Source organism: Dreissena polymorpha, chromosome 4 (assembly GCF_020536995.1).
Source record: "Dreissena polymorpha isolate Duluth1 chromosome 4, UMN_Dpol_1.0, whole genome shotgun sequence".
Taxonomy (NCBI): domain Eukaryota; kingdom Metazoa; phylum Mollusca; class Bivalvia; order Myida; family Dreissenidae; genus Dreissena; species Dreissena polymorpha.
This window is the reverse complement of record NC_068358.1, coordinates 102,813,906-102,832,499: the sequence shown is the minus strand read 5'-3', so window position 1 is coordinate 102,832,499 and position 18,594 is coordinate 102,813,906. Positions and strand designations below refer to the sequence as shown.

The following is an 18,594-nucleotide window of genomic DNA, read 5'->3' as shown; positions in this document are numbered from 1 at the left end:
CCCACTGGCGGCCATGTTTTTCAACGGACCAGAACCACTTTTAAACTCAACCACCATATCATTAAGGCAAACATTTTGACAAAGTTACATGAAGATTGGGCATGAAATGTGACTTCTACAGTGTTTACAAGGTTTTTCTTTTTTTTGACCTAGTGACCTAGTTTTTGACCCGGCACAACCCAGTTTCGAACTCGGCCGAGATTTTATTGGGGCAAAGCTTTTGACCAAGTTTCATGAAGATCCAACATGAAATGTGGCCTCTAGGGTGTTTACGAGCAAATGTTTACGGACGGACGGACGGACATACGACGGACAAAGACCGGTCAGAAAAGCTCACCTGAGCATTCAGGTGAGCTAATAAAATCATATTCATGTAAACCAAATGATTGAAAATTACTCAAAATAGAAACTGACTTAGACACGTTCGTTATTAGACCCCATGTTTTATTTTAAATACATTCATTTCCGTCATTATGAACGTGTTACAGTAATATCAAAGGTACGCACATCCAGTAGCTGTGCCTATTTATATGAAGCGGCCTTGTAGATTGGCAAGAATTGTTCTTAGAATAAAGCAAAAATTATGAAACAGGGACATATTTTTCTTTAGATCACTAATTTTAAGTTATTAAACTGTCAAATTTAAAAATCGTACACGAGTGTTGAAATAAAAAAAAAAACACGCTTTAGTATGTTTTGCAGAACATGCCGTAAGGTATTTTCTAAATCAAAATAGTTCATTTTAGAGTAAATAGCTAAACCGATGTTTGTCTGCAAAGAAGCAACCGCGTGTCAATGCGCATTAATTAGAAAATGTATTTACATTAAATATACAACTCGCGGTTTAATTAATCGTACGTATCGAACTTAAATGCGTTTTTATTGCATGCTTTATGCAAAATAATGTTCACTGTTTTACTGCCACTATTTTGACGTCACAACATTATTATTAATATATCTAAGGCAGCACTTTAATCAAACTATGAAAGAATACTACAGTAGGTATATTAACGACAAAAATAACAAATACCTCCCCGCAATTCGTATGCTTTTATTAGCACATTTCCAAGTAATGTTTTGCACAAAAAGTAACGGATGGCGTAATTCTCTTTGTACTAAACGTGTTTATATACAATGCACAGGTGATTAGCGTGTGGCTATGATATTAATTAGTGAAAACATCATTTTGAATGATAAATAATCATATTATAACGAAAAATCTACTTTTCTGAAAAAAATGTGTTCACTTTTATATACATATATTTGATAGTGAATTTTTTTCCAGAAAATGTGTAGCTATGAGACGTGCTTTGAGAAAACGGGTCTTAATGCATGTGCGTGAAGTGTCGTCCCAGACTAGCTTGTACAGTCAGCACAGGCAACCCAAGGACGCCTTAATTTGATTTTTGCCCAGAAGAGACTTCCTTTAAATGAATACTATAAACCGGAAAGTGTCATCCCTGCACAGACTAATCTGGGACGACACGTCACGCGCAAACCTTAAGCACCGTTTCCTCACATTTCCACTTCTGCGTTCGGATGTTCTCGCAATATTGAGCTGGGACAATATTTTATGTTGAAGTTAATATGCAAAAGTTACCTGTGTGTGTTTTCAAACCGAAATATTTAATGGCTCTTAGTACGTTTTTGGGTTGACTTTTTATAACCCGTCAAAGGCGGAGGGATATAGAACTGGCGTTGTCCCTCGGACCGTCTCTTACACAATTTTGATATTGGCAGTGGATATCATTCAACGAATTTGCTTGTTTTTACTACAGATCGTTTCTATAAATCAACCAATAAAATATGCATGTACATGGCAGTTTCTAAATGAATTCCAAACCGTCGATGAAAGAGTGACGGTTGTGTTTAACTGAGAAATATTTGCGACGATGCTAGACATTATAACAGTCAAATACCATATTGAATTTAACTTGTGTAGATGTCAGAACACCATTTTATCAATTAAGCTCTACAAAGGCGAGTTCAATGCAATTAATGAATATATAAGCTTCTACGCGCAGACGTTCATATAACATAAATAATTGTTTATCGGCGTTTTGGCAAACACACAACATTACGATCGGATGTGACGTCAATTATCTACTCTGTGATTTAGACATAAATGTCAGCCCATTCTGCAAGGGGCCAGCTGGATGCAGAAGCTCATGAGCTCACAGAATCGCATCGATTTATCTACATCGTATTTGCCCGTTTTCCTTTGCCACTTTTGCCTTCAATTCCGAAAACACATGTGTAAATAAGTTCAGCACAGGAAGTAGCAAAGCAGAATAAATGCCATAACGTTTTGTCCATGCAGACATGAACAATTATCTTTACAGTTTTGAAAACTTTGTGGTAATTTTGAATAATTTCCCAACATTCAGGAACTTGGATTAATGATATCTGGATTACAGCATCAAAATCACAAATCAACAAGAGCACCGCCTTGCGGGTGCAGACCGCTCATCTATTTTCTTTTTAAAGGTGAACGGACTCTCATTTTCAATCACAAAGGAGGGAGGGGTGGAGTGAAGAGGGGTGTATATTGTGTGGGTGTGGATATTTATTACATTATCTTCCAAAAATGCGAAAAAATGAAAAAAAAAAAAAATCGGGGGGGGGGGGGGGGGGGGGGGTGGTGGTAATTTGTGAGATGATCTTACAAAAAAAAACAATAAAAAATTTAGGGGGGGGGGGTGGATTCGGGTGGGGAAAGGGGGGGGGGGGGTGGGGGGGATTCTTGGGTGTGATGGTTGGACAGTATTTCAAACACAAAATAATAAAAATAAATAGTTGTGTTTTTTAACCGTTTAAAAAAAAAATTGGGGGGGGGGTATAGTGTGAGGGTGTGGTGGTCATTTGTGAGATGATCTTAAAAAAAAAAATAGGGGGGGATTCGGGGGGGGGGGAGGGGGGGAACGGGGGATGGTTTGGGTGGAGTCTATTGTGGTATGTCAGGTAAGAGTAGTTTTGTCAAAGTATCAATCAAATCTAATCATAAATAAAGAAGTTATGGCAATTTTAGCAAAATTTAATAATTTGACCTTGAGAGTCAAGGTCATTCAAAGGTCAAGGTAAAATTCAACTTGCCAGGTACAGTAACCTCATGATTGCATAAAAGTATTTAAAGTTTGAAAGCAATAGCCTTGATACTGTAGGAATAAAGTGGACCTAAACACAAAACTTAACCAAATTTTCAATTTTCTAAGTATAATAAGGGCACATAATTCTGTCAAAATGCCAGTCAGAGTTACATTACTTTGCCTGCACAGTCCCCTTATGATAGTTAGTAAGTGTTGCAAGTATGAAAGCAATAGCTTTGATACTTAAGGAATAAAATGGACCTAAACACAAAACTTAACCAAAATGTTCAATTTTCTAAGTATAAAAAGGGCACATAATTCTGTCAAAATGCACGCCAGAGTTACATTACTTTGCCTGCCCAGTCCCCTCATGATAGTAAGTAAGTGTACCAAGTTTGAATGCAATAGCATTGATTCTTTCTGAAAAAAGTGGACCTAAACGCAAAACTTAACCAAAATTTTCAATTTTCTAAGTATAAAAAGGGCACATAATTCAGTCAAAATGCACGCCAGAGTTATCTAACTTTGCCTGCCCAGTCCCCTTATGATAGTAAGTAAGTGTACTAAGTTTGAATGCAATAGCATCGATACTTTCTGAGAAAAGTGGACCTAAATGCAAAACTTAACCGGACGCCAACGCCGACGCCAAGGTGATGACAATAGCTCATATTTTTTTTTCAAAAAATAGATGAGCTAAAAATGTATATTATATCATTGTTGTTTTTTCCAGTAAGCTTAGTTTGTTGTTTAGCTGGAATCAACCTTTAAATTGCAAATTTAAAATGATTTGATAAAATTGCAGGAGTTTTTTTCCACACATTTGTGAATGGATCTTTAAAAAGCCCAAACTATGCTGTTTGGTTATACATTTAGTCCATAATGGCATTATACTGGATGTTTTGGCATTTAATAGTTAAATCTCTTTTTTTGTACAAACTTTTTATTTTGTATATTCCTATAGCATTTAAACCATATTTGCCATCGGAAATGGTGTTTTTTAAGGACCTAATTGTAGCGGGTAAGCCCTCATGTTGGAAAAGCATAAACTAGATTTAAATTTTATTATATTCAAGCCAAAATAAATTTTGATCAGTTTTCAAATAATCAAAAAACGTTTAATAAAAAAACCACACTACATCATGTACATGCAAATATACAGTCAGCATTTACAACACTAAGACCAAACACGCATACAATACTACAAACAAACCAAGGCAATGTGCTAGTTAATTTTTCTGCTTTGATGCACATATTTTATCAGTCTCCTGATATTAAGACCACAAAGAAATGTTTGAAGTTGAATATCTGTTATAGGTATACAGCAAATGTAAAGCTGATAAACATAAAACAAGAAATGTGATGATGCCAAGAAACTATATTTTCAACAATTTAACAATTAATTTAGTTCAATATTGTTAAGTTTGAAAGCAAGGTCTGCATGTCAACTACCTTCACCCAAGATTTTAGCACATTACCTCCATCTTATCTAAAGTAATTGAGTGTTAATCATTTTTCTATTTTAAGCCTTAATCCAACTTTCTCCAAATGCAACCCATATTAGCTCTGCATAAAAGCTACCTAAATACAGCTTAATACCTCCATCAAAACTACTTATAGAGACACACTTTTTCGTATTTTTAGTAACAGTGACCTTGACCCAACTTGGCCCAAATACAATACTATTAAATCAGCCTTGTTATAACAGTGACCTTGACCTTACTAGCCCCAAATGCAACCACATGCTGAGCCTGCACATGAGCTAAAGATAGGAGTGTTTTCACACAAATTCTTACATGAATTTCATAAGTACAAAACGTACACTACAAACAATTCTGCTTAACCCTTTGCATGCTGGGAAATTTGTCGTCTGCTAAAATGTCGTCTGCTGAATTTTTAAAATAAGCATTTTCTTCGATTTGTTTCAAAGAATACTATCAGAATAGCAAACAGTTTGGATCCTGATAAGACGCCACGTTCTGTGGCGTCTCATCTGGATCCAAACTGTTTGCAAAGGCCTTCAAAATTCGGTTCCAGCACTGAAAGAGTTACATGCAGCTGCGAAATATGGGCCTTGGTTTGTGATCTCACATGTTGGTCCTGCAGACAGATGTGAGTGAAGTTTCAATTAACCAGAGCATCAGACAAACCTAGCCACCTACAATTGGTGAATAGTCAATAAACATTAAATGGCAGGAACATTTTTCACATTGAACTAAAATGTTATAAAAATGTGTATTATATTATTTTGTCCTTTACATCTTCATATCCATGAACAACAAGTTAAACCACAATGCCGATTTAAAACAACACATCATTAAACATGAAAACCAGTAGTCTGCAAATACATTAAACTTTTTTTTGCAAAGACCTACATATTTATTATGCTAATGGGGAAAAACAGGTGACTTTTGTATACATATACATAGGGTGTACACTTTCACCACACAAAGCCAGTTTTAACACAACTACAACATGATTTTTCTGGATCCAGGTAATAAAGTTAATTTATACAATTACTGTGTACACCAAGGACTCTGTATAATCTTGCCAAAATAAATCCAACACTTTAATGCAATTGCATGCAGAGTGTGTTTTGTTTTGCCTTTGCAATATGAACTGATGTAAATACTTTGAAGGTTTACATGTATCCAATTCAGAACTGTTGAAAGTGCAAATTACTATATGTAAACATCGCTATATAAATATCATTATTATTTTAAACTGTATGTATATAACTGCAATATAAATAACAAACAACAATCACTACTTAATCTGAGACTAAGCAAGCCAGATGATAACTGTTGTAATAAAGAAAGCATGAAAACTGATCAATTCAGAAGTGAACGGTATTCTTTTATTTGTTAACATGAAAAAGCAAATTTCAGATCTATACAAACTGAGATGATTTATACATACAAAAATGGGTTATACTACATACTAGTGCAAAATTTAATACAAGAACAATAACTCTGAACAAATCTATATTATGTATTGCACATGGTCCAATCCGTCTTGCCCCTGACTCTGCCACATCGTCTTGGTCTCTACTGTTTTTCCTTCTTCTTACCAGACCTGTGAAGCAGAATAAGCAAGGTGCGACTTATTAATGCATGTGCATAAAGTGTCATCCAAGATGTGCCTGAGCATTGTGCAATGCCGCATTTGTATAATTTGTTGTTCAAAAGAAGTATTTTCTTAATGAAAATCCATTTAAGGCGTAAAATATCGTCCCTGATTAGCCGGTGCAGATGTTCACATGTTGCTGCATAGACCGTTAATGTATGCTCGTACATGTACATTTATACTAGACTTTCATAAGTGGATATGGAAACATGGATGATAAATTTGCTTTTATCAGTTTCAATACTACTAAATTACCCAAAGTCATTTGTGCTTTGCAGAATATCTTGCAGATCCCCCATACATTATTCAGGTAGTCAGATTTAATCTACATTGCAACTTAATTTGCCTCGAAATAAAGCAAGTGTTTGTTAACTTGGAAGATCAGTGATTTATAAAAGTCGATGTGTCCACTGCAACACATGTCTCTAAAGTAGGTTGACAACTATTTAACACACATGCATAAACAGACAAAAATGTGTCAGTTCATTATAAAGACTGATTTAGGCTATGATCTCTATATAAGAATTTTATCAGAAGAGATGTTTGCAGCAAAGTTGTCCTTTTTGATCTTATCCTATGATCTCTTGATTTGAAAATCATAAGTGACCATCCTTCGTCAACACTTACTGTATCAGATACTTATTAATATGATACTAAGAATTCTCAAGATATTATGTTAAAGCAATTTTCAATTTACAAGTACTCGTGACCTTGATCTTTAAACTGCTATCATCAAAATCAATAAGAATCATTCTTAACTACTTTGAAAACCTAGTATATAACAATGTATTTGCAATTGCTACAAATCAAAAAGTCTAATAACAATGTTTGATGCTAACAGGAAAACAAGCCTTTATCAGTTTTCACAATTATTGGCATAAGGTCTCAAAATTGTTGTACATTTTAACAAAAACCAAAATATGAATCAAATTCTTACAACTAAACTTAGTCAGGGGCATATGGACAAAATATGTTAAAAATAACATCATCCAATCCAAGACTCTATTACATAGGGTCAGGAAAATAGAGTCCTCACCTTTTTTTAGCCTTGGGTGAGGTGGACTGGAACACACTGCTGGCCGCCATCAGGTTCTCGATGTACTGACCCAGGACCTGGTTCTCAGACTTTAGCTTGAGGTTCTCCTCCTTCACTGTGTCCACACGGCATGACAGATCTGTCAACATACAGGGAACCAATAGAGACTGTCCACACTGCATGACAGATCTGTCAACATACAGGGAACCAATAGACTGTCCACACGGCATGACAGATCTGTCAGCATACAGGGAACCAGTTGACTGTCCACACAACATGACAGATCTGTCAACAAACAGGGAATCAATAGAGACTGTCCACACAGCATGACAGATCTGTCAACATACAGGGAACCAATAGAGACTGTCGACATGGCATGATAGATCTGTCAACATACAGGGAACCAATAGAGACTGTCCACATGGCATGACAGATCTGTCAACATACAGGGAACCAATAGAGACTGTCCACATGGCATAAAAGATCTTTCAACAAACAGGGAACCTATAGAGACTGTCCACACTGCATGACAGATCTGTCAACATACAGGGAACTAATAGAGACTGTCCACATGGCATGACAGATCTGTCAGCATAAAGGGAACCAAAAGAGACTGTCCACACAGCATGACAGATCTGTCAACATACAGGGAACCAATGGACTGTCCACATGGCACAACAGATCTGTCAGCATACAGGGAACCAATAGAGACTGTCCACACAGTAAAATTAATCTGTCAGCATACAGGGAACCCATAGAGACTTCCAACATGGCATGACAGATCTGTCAACATACAGGGAACCAATAGAGACTGTCCACCTGGCATGACAGGTCTGTCAACATACAGGGAACCAATAAAGACTGTCCACGCAGCATGACAGATCTATCAACATATAGGGAAGCAATAGAGACTGTCCACACGGCATGACAGATCTGTCAACAAACGGGGAACCAATCAGGGCCCTCAATCCATTTTAGGGGAAGCGGGTCGCTACCCATAGCAGGGGGAATTTTCACGGCATTTCCCTTTTTGGGGGATTTTTTAGTTACTCTAATTATTACATTTGTACATGTTTGCACTACATTCATTACTTATTTCATAATTTAGTATGTTTGAAAAGATTAAATTGAAATAGAATTGAGATATAATAATCATGAGACATCAATCTATAAAAACAAAAATTTTTTTTTTCTTTTTAGGGGGAATTTTTCCCACAAAAAGGGGAAAAAAGTATACTTTTCAGGGGGGGGAATGCGGCCGAATTTCGGCCGTGGATTTGACATATTGAGGGCCCTGCCAATAGAGACTGTCCACACGGTAAAACTGATCTATCAGCATACAGGGAACCAATAGAGACTGTCCACACGGCATGACAGATCTTTCAACATGCAGGGAACTAATAGAGACTGTCCACACGGCATGATAAATCTGTCAACATACAGGGAACCAATAGAGACTGTCCACATGGCATGACAGATCTGTCAACATACAGGGAACCAATAAAGACTGTCTACACAGCATGACAGATCTGTCAACAAACAGGGAACCAATAGAGACTGTCCACACGGCATGATAGATCTGTCAACATACAGGGAAACAATACAGACTCCACACAGCATGACAGATCTGTCAACATACAGGGAACCAATAGAGACTGTCCACACGGCATGACAGATCTGTCAACATACAGGGAACCAATAAAGACTGTCCACACAGCATGACAGATCTGTCAGCATACAGGAAACCAATAGAGACTGTCAACATGGCATAATAGATCCATCAACATACTGGGAACCAATTAAGACTATACACATGGCATGATAAATCTTTCAGCATACAGAGAACCAATAGAGACTGTCCACACGGCGAGGAGATCTGTCAACATGCAGGGAACCAATCAAAACTGTCTACACAGCATGACAGATCTGTCATCATACAGGGAATCAATAGAGACTGTCCACACGGCAAGGAGATCTGTCATCATGCAGGGAAACAATAGAAACTGCCTACACGGCATGACAGATCTGTCAACATACAGGGATCCAATAGACTGTCCACACTGCATGACAGATCTGTCAACATACAGGGACTCAATAGACTGTCCACACTGCATGACAGATCTGTCAACATACAGGGAACCAAAAGACTGTGCACACTGCATGACAGATCTGTCAACATACAAAAAAGGAACAAGACAACAGGTGTCTTAATCATGTAAAAACCCATGCTTGAATATAAGTACAGCCAATGTACATTTGTTTAAACTTTAGCCGGTTTGCTAAAATTTTGTTAAAACCTTTAGTTACTTCTCAGATGCGTTTGAAGTCCCTCAGAAAATCAAATAAAATACTTTTCTTAACATATACAAGTTAATTTTGAACCCTAAGATACTAAACAGCAGCAAACAGAATCAAACCTGCGAGTTCTGGTTTAATAATGGTTGCAAATAGCCATTTTATTTTTGCTTCTGAGCTGGAAAGGGTTGAGAGACTTTAAATTTTCAGCAATAAAACTGAGAAATTATTTACCATCTAATGTGTTCTGAAGTTCCAACACTTGTGTAATCAGACGCTGTTTTTCCTCTTCCTCGTCACCATAAATGTCAGAATCTATACCTGAAACAACATGCAACATGTCAGTTTGTTTGTGGATGTTTTCCCACTTTTTTCAACAACATGTTATTAATATCACTGCAGTCAGTTTTCCTGGCTTACCAGTTACATGCACTCAAAACTGCCCTACTTGAATCGGCAAATGCAGTGAATGGGTGAAGAAATGATATCATGACCAATCACCACATACATGTAAGTTATGTATCCGGGCTGGGAATTTTTGTTAATTGGCAGGTGCAGATGGATGAACAGGACAATAACTGTAAAATAATAAAGCGTAAGGTTATTGTTTTTATGCACTGCAATTCTCATCATGGATACTCCCATACAATTTCATGTTGCAATCATATATCACAGCTTAGACATAGACCTCAAAATTTACATAATACAAAAAACAACAAAGGGAAATAAATAACAAACGGAAATAACTCTTATTTAGGAAGGTGTAGTCTTATGGTCCTTGTGCATGGCACTTTTCCTGATTGATATAAGTCAGAGGGGGTGATCACTTGATGTCAATATGGCAACGACCATGTCGAGGCACGTATTTTTGCTGTTTTATACCCTTTATTACTTGTATTAATTATTTAAAATGCCGCTCACTTTCCAGCCATATCAGCAATATAGTTACTAGTGTTTATTTTGTATTAATATTCCCTCTATATTTAGACTTTTCTCCCTGCAAAATTTCTTAGCGGGATGACCTAATTACAGCTCAACTAAGAAAATTTATGTTGAGTAAAGTTGAGTTATAAAGCAAATTTTAATACGAAATAAACGCTACATGTAATCACCGTTTCACTAATATGGCTGGAAAGTGAGCGTTACTGTATTTTAAAGTTTAACAAAAGAAATTAAGGGTATACAACGGCGAAAAATAACTGTCGTGGCATGGACGTTGCCATCTTGACTATCTTGACTACCCACTCTGATATGCAATCATGTGAAGTTTCATGATGAAATCGCAGCCATGTAGTTTTTGAGATTTAGCCCTGAAAAGTCTAGGACAGGCAGACTGACTGACAGATGAAACACTCCAAAACCTGTATATATTCCTTTGCCTCGGTCAAGGAATAACAAAAGATTAGTTGTTATTTTAAGAACTTGTACTCACTGCTTGATCCTACAATTTGGTTTGAAGTATCTGCAGGATTTATGTACACACTTCCACGCAAAGCGAGGTCACCTTAGAGAGAAACATGTGACAATTACATATAGGCATATTTTTATTACCAGGATATACAATATTACTCTGATAATAAAGCTGTCAAACAGTTCTAGGAAAGAATTGGGTGACACTAACAACATAAGAATATTTTTATCACCAGTATATAACATAGCGGATATTTGTTGGATTTGGTTAAATATCAATTTTCATTCACCTGGCATTTATCATAGACAATATTTTTTAAAGTGGCACAGTAACGAGTGAAAATATATCTTTTCTATGATCACGAATGAATTAAAATCAATATTCCACCGAATCCAATCAATTTTCTTTTTATTTTATGCTTACAAATGCTTATTTTTGTATTTTTGCCATTCCCTGTAAAATAGTTCCGGTAAAACAATGAAAATTATCAATAATTTTCAATATTTTATAATCAGTTTTAATTCACTGATATTTCTCTATAAACCACCAAAATCATATAAAGGTTATTACTCCCTTAATTAACCAGTTACTGAACATAGCTTCATCCCTAAGTCACACAGAATGTTAATCTAAGGAAATTCCCTGAGAACATTAAATATGGTATAAAGGTATGCACCGCTATAAGTATCTACAGAATAGGCCATTCTCAATACTGTCTCAGATCAATGAGTTCATTCAAAACTATTTAAATGTGAAACTAAATTATTATTTAGTTCACCTGTTCATTTTTAAATTTTCTCTGAATTGAATTTGTCAACAATGTATATTATATTTTTGTCAAATTAACCAGCAAACTGCGAATAATATTAAGTTCAGATATTTTTTGTAATTAACATAAACATTTTGAATTAATGTTACATTTGATTATAATAATTGGGTTGTCATGAACTTGGCTGTCGGCAACCAAGCCAAGTTTGATTTTGAGAGTCCTAGCCCAAATTCATAGGAAATATCAGGTGCATGGGCTACACAGCTAGCAATATTTTTTTTTTGTGTGAAATCGCCAAGTGCCTCTGTGTAAGAACAAAACAGAGATAAAGTAACAAGTACCACACCAGCTTACTGAATTAGGACTGAAAATATTGGTTGATCGCATGATGATGATGACATATTTTATCCACACTGTACAAAATTGATGAGGCATGATACACAATCATTTGATCCACGCTCTGTGGAAAGGTGTCCCAGATAAACCTGTGCGGACAGCTTATCAGGTACTACACTTTCCGCCTAAACTGGATTTTTGCTATAAAGAAGAGACTTTCTGTAAACGAAAAATACCAGTGTCTCCTAGGCTAATCTGGGACGACACTTTACACACATGCTAACCCCTTTTTCATTAAGCATGGCTAATTTAAATTATATAAGACCAAAGGTTAATAATTATGTCTATATTTAATGAATCATGTGTCATATATTAAAATTTTTTGTGTGATGCAACATCCTTTATGAAATTAACATATGACTCAAGAGGAAGATAAGCAAAATAAGCATGAATAATTGAATATACGAGTAAACAATGTTAAATACGCATTTCATACCTGCTTCACTATCACTGGATAGTGGTACATTGAACATTTCAACTTGTTGCGAACTCATATTTCAGTTTTATATTGAAGAGAAGTAAAAACTACAATTGGAGTGAATGGGTTGTCTCTCTTTAGCTTAGTGAGTCAGATTTAGTTCAAATATTCATAATTTTACTAAATTACCACGAATATGTTAGCTTTGTTTCTTTTACCCTGTTTATAATAAAACTAAACTGAAAAAAAAAACGTTGTCAATATGCCAAATTTTGCGAAAACAACAAATTAATTGAGCACTTGTTATCCGATGACCACCATTTTGAATTTGTGTATCACATGATAAGGGACGTCATCAACATGTGAGCAAGATCTGTCAAGCAAATAGAAATGTTGATACGAAGTTTTTGGAGTTTTGGGGGAACATAGGCAGCCAAAATGTGAAGGAATACATATAAACGGTAAAATAAGAAAGGAGTAGCAGATAATTTACCTTTTAACATTATTTTAATGAGAGTGTAAGTAGCTATGAATCAGTTTTTATGGTAATGTGAATAATTTACACTCAAAGTCACAGGTGTTATGAAGTATTTCTTTCGACTTTCCAATGGAAAACGAAATGGATTTTCATTTACTCGATCTTGTATATGTTTAAGTAATTGGACAATTTAGTGTGTAGGTAGCTTAAATAAAGACTTGGGACAAGCCTGGTTAAGGTTCACTAAAGATAGATAAACATCAAATATGCGATATCTGTTCAATGACATTTATTTGCATTTATAACCAATCTTGGTGACACTATAAAGACCAAATTTAAAGCCCTTCCTTCATGAAACTTGGTCAGAAAATTCGTCCCAAGGATATCTTGAGTTCAAAACTGGGTCAGTGGGACAAATTATCTGAAAAGCTTGCGGACTCTCTAGACACAACATTTTTTGCCCATTCATCTTTAAACTTTCCCAAAATATATTTGGTCTAGTGATATCTTGGCTGAGTTATAAATTGGTCTTGACAAATTTTAAAAGCTGATCAAAGCAATTCAGAACCTTAAAGGCTCAGATGAGCAACCTTCTTGTACCAATTGACTGCTATTATTGTTACTTAATTGACTAGGTTGCATTGGTTAATGGTAACATATTCCCAATATTTTGCCATTAACTACTTACTAGGGAATTTAGTTGTGTTATAAATCACTGAATACAGCTGCAAAATAAGCCTTAAATATTGACATAACAATAGACCCTTTTCACAATAGGCCAAAATCAACATGAGCGCAGAGTCACGTGACTTGCAGAACTCCAGAACGAGGCTGAACGTGTATAAATTTCCAATACTTCCCGCGCAACGCCACATCTGATTTCAGGCTATCACTCTTTTGAACATTCGGCGATGTAACGACTTAGAAAACACAATATTACATTGATAGAATAAGTTATAAATATGTAATTCACAAAATAAAAAGTGTCAATACATTAAATAAATTGTCTTGATTAATTTAATAAAGTACTTGTTTTTCTCCATTTTTTCACACATTTGACACGCTTTGGTAGAGCTTTTTTATAGCGCAGTTTGAAAAAAGATCTATCTTGTTTATTGATACATCTGTGGTTAAGTAGCCCCTGTGTTCCGGATAAACCAATTATCTCATTATGATCAGATAATGTGCCTAAAAATACTAAATAACAGCATGGTGTCATAAACCACCCGTGGTAGATGCCTGGTTATTGAACACCGTGTATGGTACCCCACTGTCTTATCGTTGTAGAAATATTACGTAGTCATTTCTAAGACTAATGTATCGCCAAATACTCGAACTAAATACTGTATAGATATAAGCCAGTTTTAATCATAATAATACAGTGAATGCTGGACATTCGTCCTAGCCTATTTTTCACACAGTCGGACAGTCGTCCCTATGTTTTTGACAACCTGAACATTCGTGCCTTCGTTATTTTGACAATGCACAATGCACATAATGGTTCCTACATAATTTTGACAGCCTGGACATTCGTTCCTTCGTTATTTGGACAGCCCGTAGATTAGTTCCTTAATAATTGCTATCCCGGTCATTATTATCACATTTTATCAAAATAATGTGGCAGTTTTATCCGGTTTTTTAATATGTCGTTATTGAAATCGTAAAAAATAATGTTCTCATATTTTGAGTATATTTTATATTGTGTATATTTTATATTGTTGTAAGATTTTATCGTGATCATGAGAATGATAACGTTAAAAAATAAACGTATATATCGACTTACACTGAGATCTGTAATTTGCCAAAATGCAGAATTCTGGGCGTTAAAACTATGTAGGAGTATATATATCCGGTCTGTCAAAATAATGTTGGAATGATTGTCCGGGATGTCTAAATAGCATGGAAATGAATGTCCTGGTAGTTAAAACAACGTATGAACTGATGTCCGCCTTGTCAAAATTAGCGTAACAATTTTCCCTGTGAAAGAATATTCGGATACATAATTAAGTGCTTAATACTTATATATACATTTGAAATATTTATTAGCTTTTATGCTAAACACGAAACCTATTTAGCAGGTGCCGCTAAAATAAAACTATGTCCTTCAATAGTCTTATAAAGAGTGTTCATTAGTGTATGGATGAACACAATTAAAACAAGAATTTTCATTTACCACAACGGGGTTCAAGAATGTTTCCGAAAGATCAAGACACACACACACACACACACACACACACAAGAGAGATTTATGACATGATGTGGCATATATTTATCACTCATAATCACGTTTAAAGAGAAATCAAGGTGCATGCATAGACAGTTTAGTTTGCTCCACGTTAGTTTTTTCACCTGTATAAATGAATTCTTCAATATGGTATTTCATTGTAAAAGAACATTAATAAAAGTTAAACGAAAAATGACACAACATTTATCATGTGCTTTGCATTTTCTATTGCTTTTTTTTATGATTGAGTTAAAACACATTTTACACGTTTGATCGTTTGTGAAAAATAGTACAGACTAACAAACATACCTTTGAGAATTTAAGTTATATAACCTTTTGTATTATACGACTTTTGTATATCTTTGTTTTGTGCAATTATTAATGTTTATTTTTCAGATCACATTTGCTCTGATGACAATGGGTATCTTGAATTTGAATCAGGATTAAACAAGCAAATTTGTTGAATTGATATCCCCCGCCTATATACTTCTGGACACAAAGGTGTTATATTTGACACACAAAAAAGCATTTTTTTGAAGATACAAAAGGCCATAACTCTGTTATTATCAGATGGTGTACAATGCCATTTGGCGTGCATCATCCTATTATCCATATATATACTCATACCAAGTTTCAATGAAATCCGCAAAAGCACTTCCAAGATATGGCTCCGGACACAAAAGTGACGGACGGACGGACAGCCGGACGGACAGCGCCAAAACAATATCCCTCTGCCTCTGGCGGGAGATATATACTCATACCAAGTTTCAATGAAATCCGCCAAAGCACTTTCAAGATATGGCCCCGGACACAAAAGTGCCTATAGTAAAAAGCTTTTTTTCAAGATACAAAGGGCCATAACTCTGTTTTAAACAGATGGTATACAATGCCATTTGGCGTGCATCATCCTCTTATGCATGTATATACTCATACCAAGTTTCAATGAAATCCGCCAAAGCACTTCCAAGATATGGCTCCTGACACAAAAGAGCCTATAGTAAAAAGCATTTTTTCAAGATACAAAGAGCCATACCTCTGTTTTTAACAGATGGTGTACAATGCCATTTGGCGTGCATCATCCTCTTATGCATGTATATACTCATACCAAGTTTCAATGAAATCCGCCAAAGCACTTCCAAGATATGGCTCCGGACTCAAAAGAGCCTATAGTAAAATGCATTTTTTCAAGATACAAAGGGCCATAACTCTGTTTTTAACAGATGGTGTACAATGCCATTTGGCGTGCATCATCCTCTTATGCATATATATACTCATAACAAGTTTAAATGAAATCCCCCAAAGCACTTCCAAGATATGGCTCCGGACACAAAAGTGCCGGACAGACGGAAGGACAGACGGACGGACAACGCCAAAACAATATCCCTCCGCCTCTGGCGGGGGATAATAAAATGTATATACACGTATACACTAGTGGTACTATAAACTATGGCTTTGAAATATGACCTGGGTGTGAGAATGTTTATTTCATAACCCCTCATCAATTTATTGACTAAACAACACATCCATATATGCATATGTTTGCCGTAATTGTAACCAGTGTAAGTGCTCATGAAAATCCTGAATGAAAATAATAAAATTCAACTGGTTTATAATCATCGATATGCTCCGCCAAAGATCTATACACGTTCAGCCTCGTTCTAAAATTCGACGCGTCATGTGATATCTAAAAATAGCACTAGCTGTAGTATTGTGAAACTGGTCTATTCACGAAGTACATTTGTTCTTTCTTGCACTTATATTTTTATATTTTGTAAATTGAACTCAAACTTTCTTGCTGTCTATCAATTAATTAAAAAATACTAAAGAAACATATGACCATAACTGTAACCTGCTGGTGTTACCTGCTGGTGTTTGTGTGTGTGTATTTCACAGTTTAAGAGGTTATTCAACGCCTGAAGTTACATTATGTGTGGACTCTGAGACTGAGTGTGTCCCAGCACTCCTACCTAATCAACTTATTGGACTCTTAAAAGTTGGGATGAATGTGGAACTATCACTACAATTTCTAGATATTTAGTTGTTACTGAAAGATTTTCCATTTTTGGAGTGATCTTCTTTTGTCGGGGAAGTTGGAATACATGGAGGAAACCCCACCTGTCGGGTATTGTGACCATAAGTTAAACTCAATGCTTCCAGGAACGGGAATCATATCCGGTTGCCTAGGTAAGAAGGGCGTGTACCAACCACTGCGCTAACTGGATAGCTTGCTTTCTGAAAATTCAAAACAATTATGATTTTTAGCTCGGCTGTTTTCGGAGAAAACCCGAGGTATTGTCATTGCCAGCTTGTTGTGTCGTGTTGTCCGCCGTAGGCATCGTGCTAAAACCTTAACATTGGCTCTTAAATCAAAGTTCTTCCACCTACAACTTTGAAACTTCATATGTAGATGCCCCTTGATGAGTTCTTGTAACACGCCACACCCATTTTTTTTTGGTCATTAGGTCAAAGGTCAAGGTCACTGTGACCTAAAAAAATACTGACAAGCTTTCATTTATTCAAAACTGCACCCGCAGCCGAGCGTTGGCACCCGTTATGTGGTGCTCTTGTAAATGCTTTCTATTGCTTTCTAGGTGACAAATGTATTATATGATGTTCTTACAGTTTGTTTTCACTATTTTGGGAATGGGACTGGGTTCCTTTGGATTGGGAAAAATCGGGCCATTTCTACTAAAATTGAGAATAAGTGTTGTTGTTGTTTTGCTAAAATATGCTTTAAAATTGAGATTAAAAGTTTTTACAATATTATATATTTTTATTTTCTAAGGATCACCTTATAGAGCTGGATTGGAGATGAACTAAATATTAACATACAAAAATTGCGGGCTGGAACCTAGAAATGGGAATGTTTAGGTCCCATTTAGGAAAAATAAATGTATATATTTATTTCGATTGGGAATGGGGCCAAATACTTGCCCTTAATTTTAAGGGAAAAAACACTGACACACATACATACATACATACCTTGTACCTTCCATCTAGGATTTACCAGATCATGTATCAATACTGACGGTTTGTGAGAACAAGTTCAGTATAATTAACACATAATATGTTGTAAGTGCTTTTATTCTGTTAGCAAATGTTGAAAGAGACAATGGAATTGTTGATTACCACAGGAAATTGCAGTGAAGTGACACTTGTGGGAGATTTGTCCTCTTAGGATTTCAGTAAATTAAAGCTTCATTGTCATATTTGTTTTATAGCATTACATTAACTATTAACAGCTGAGCATTTGGCACATGACATTGTACTAATGAAAATATTGTTATTAAAGCTATTTGTTCATGTAGCTCTATGCTTCTCCAAGTAATTGAAAATTTAGTTATATATGAGCCTCGCT

General features: G+C 35.7%; 2 protein-coding genes across 9 annotated transcripts in view; one reads left to right on the top strand and one right to left on the bottom strand.

Moving 5' to 3' along the window:
• Positions 1 to 4,133: 4,133 nt before the first annotated feature.
• On the bottom strand, positions 4,134 to 12,859 carry LOC127876025 (short coiled-coil protein B-like). The gene is made up of 5 exons (XM_052420855.1): positions 12,553 to 12,859; positions 10,973 to 11,044; positions 9,775 to 9,861; positions 7,246 to 7,384; positions 4,134 to 6,158 (listed from the first exon to the last, which is right to left on the bottom strand). Exons 1-5 carry the CDS (start codon positions 12,608 to 12,610, stop codon positions 6,131 to 6,133), a joined length of 384 nt encoding a protein of 127 aa, XP_052276815.1. The 5' UTR covers positions 12,611 to 12,859; the 3' UTR covers positions 4,134 to 6,130.
• A 2-nt stretch (positions 12,860 to 12,861) lies between these two features.
• The window catches only part of LOC127876023 (FERM and PDZ domain-containing protein 4-like), a 120,825-nt gene continuing 115,092 nt past the window's right edge, over positions 12,862 to 18,594 (top strand). For 7 of the 8 annotated variants that reach the window (XM_052420849.1, XM_052420850.1, XM_052420852.1 and 4 more), the window contains exon 1: positions 12,862 to 12,995. The gene's annotated coding sequence lies outside the window, so the exon portion shown is untranslated. Of the gene's footprint in view, positions 12,996 to 17,129; positions 17,421 to 18,594 lie in introns of all 8 variants that reach the window. The other variant, XM_052420848.1, reaches the window with a different exon arrangement.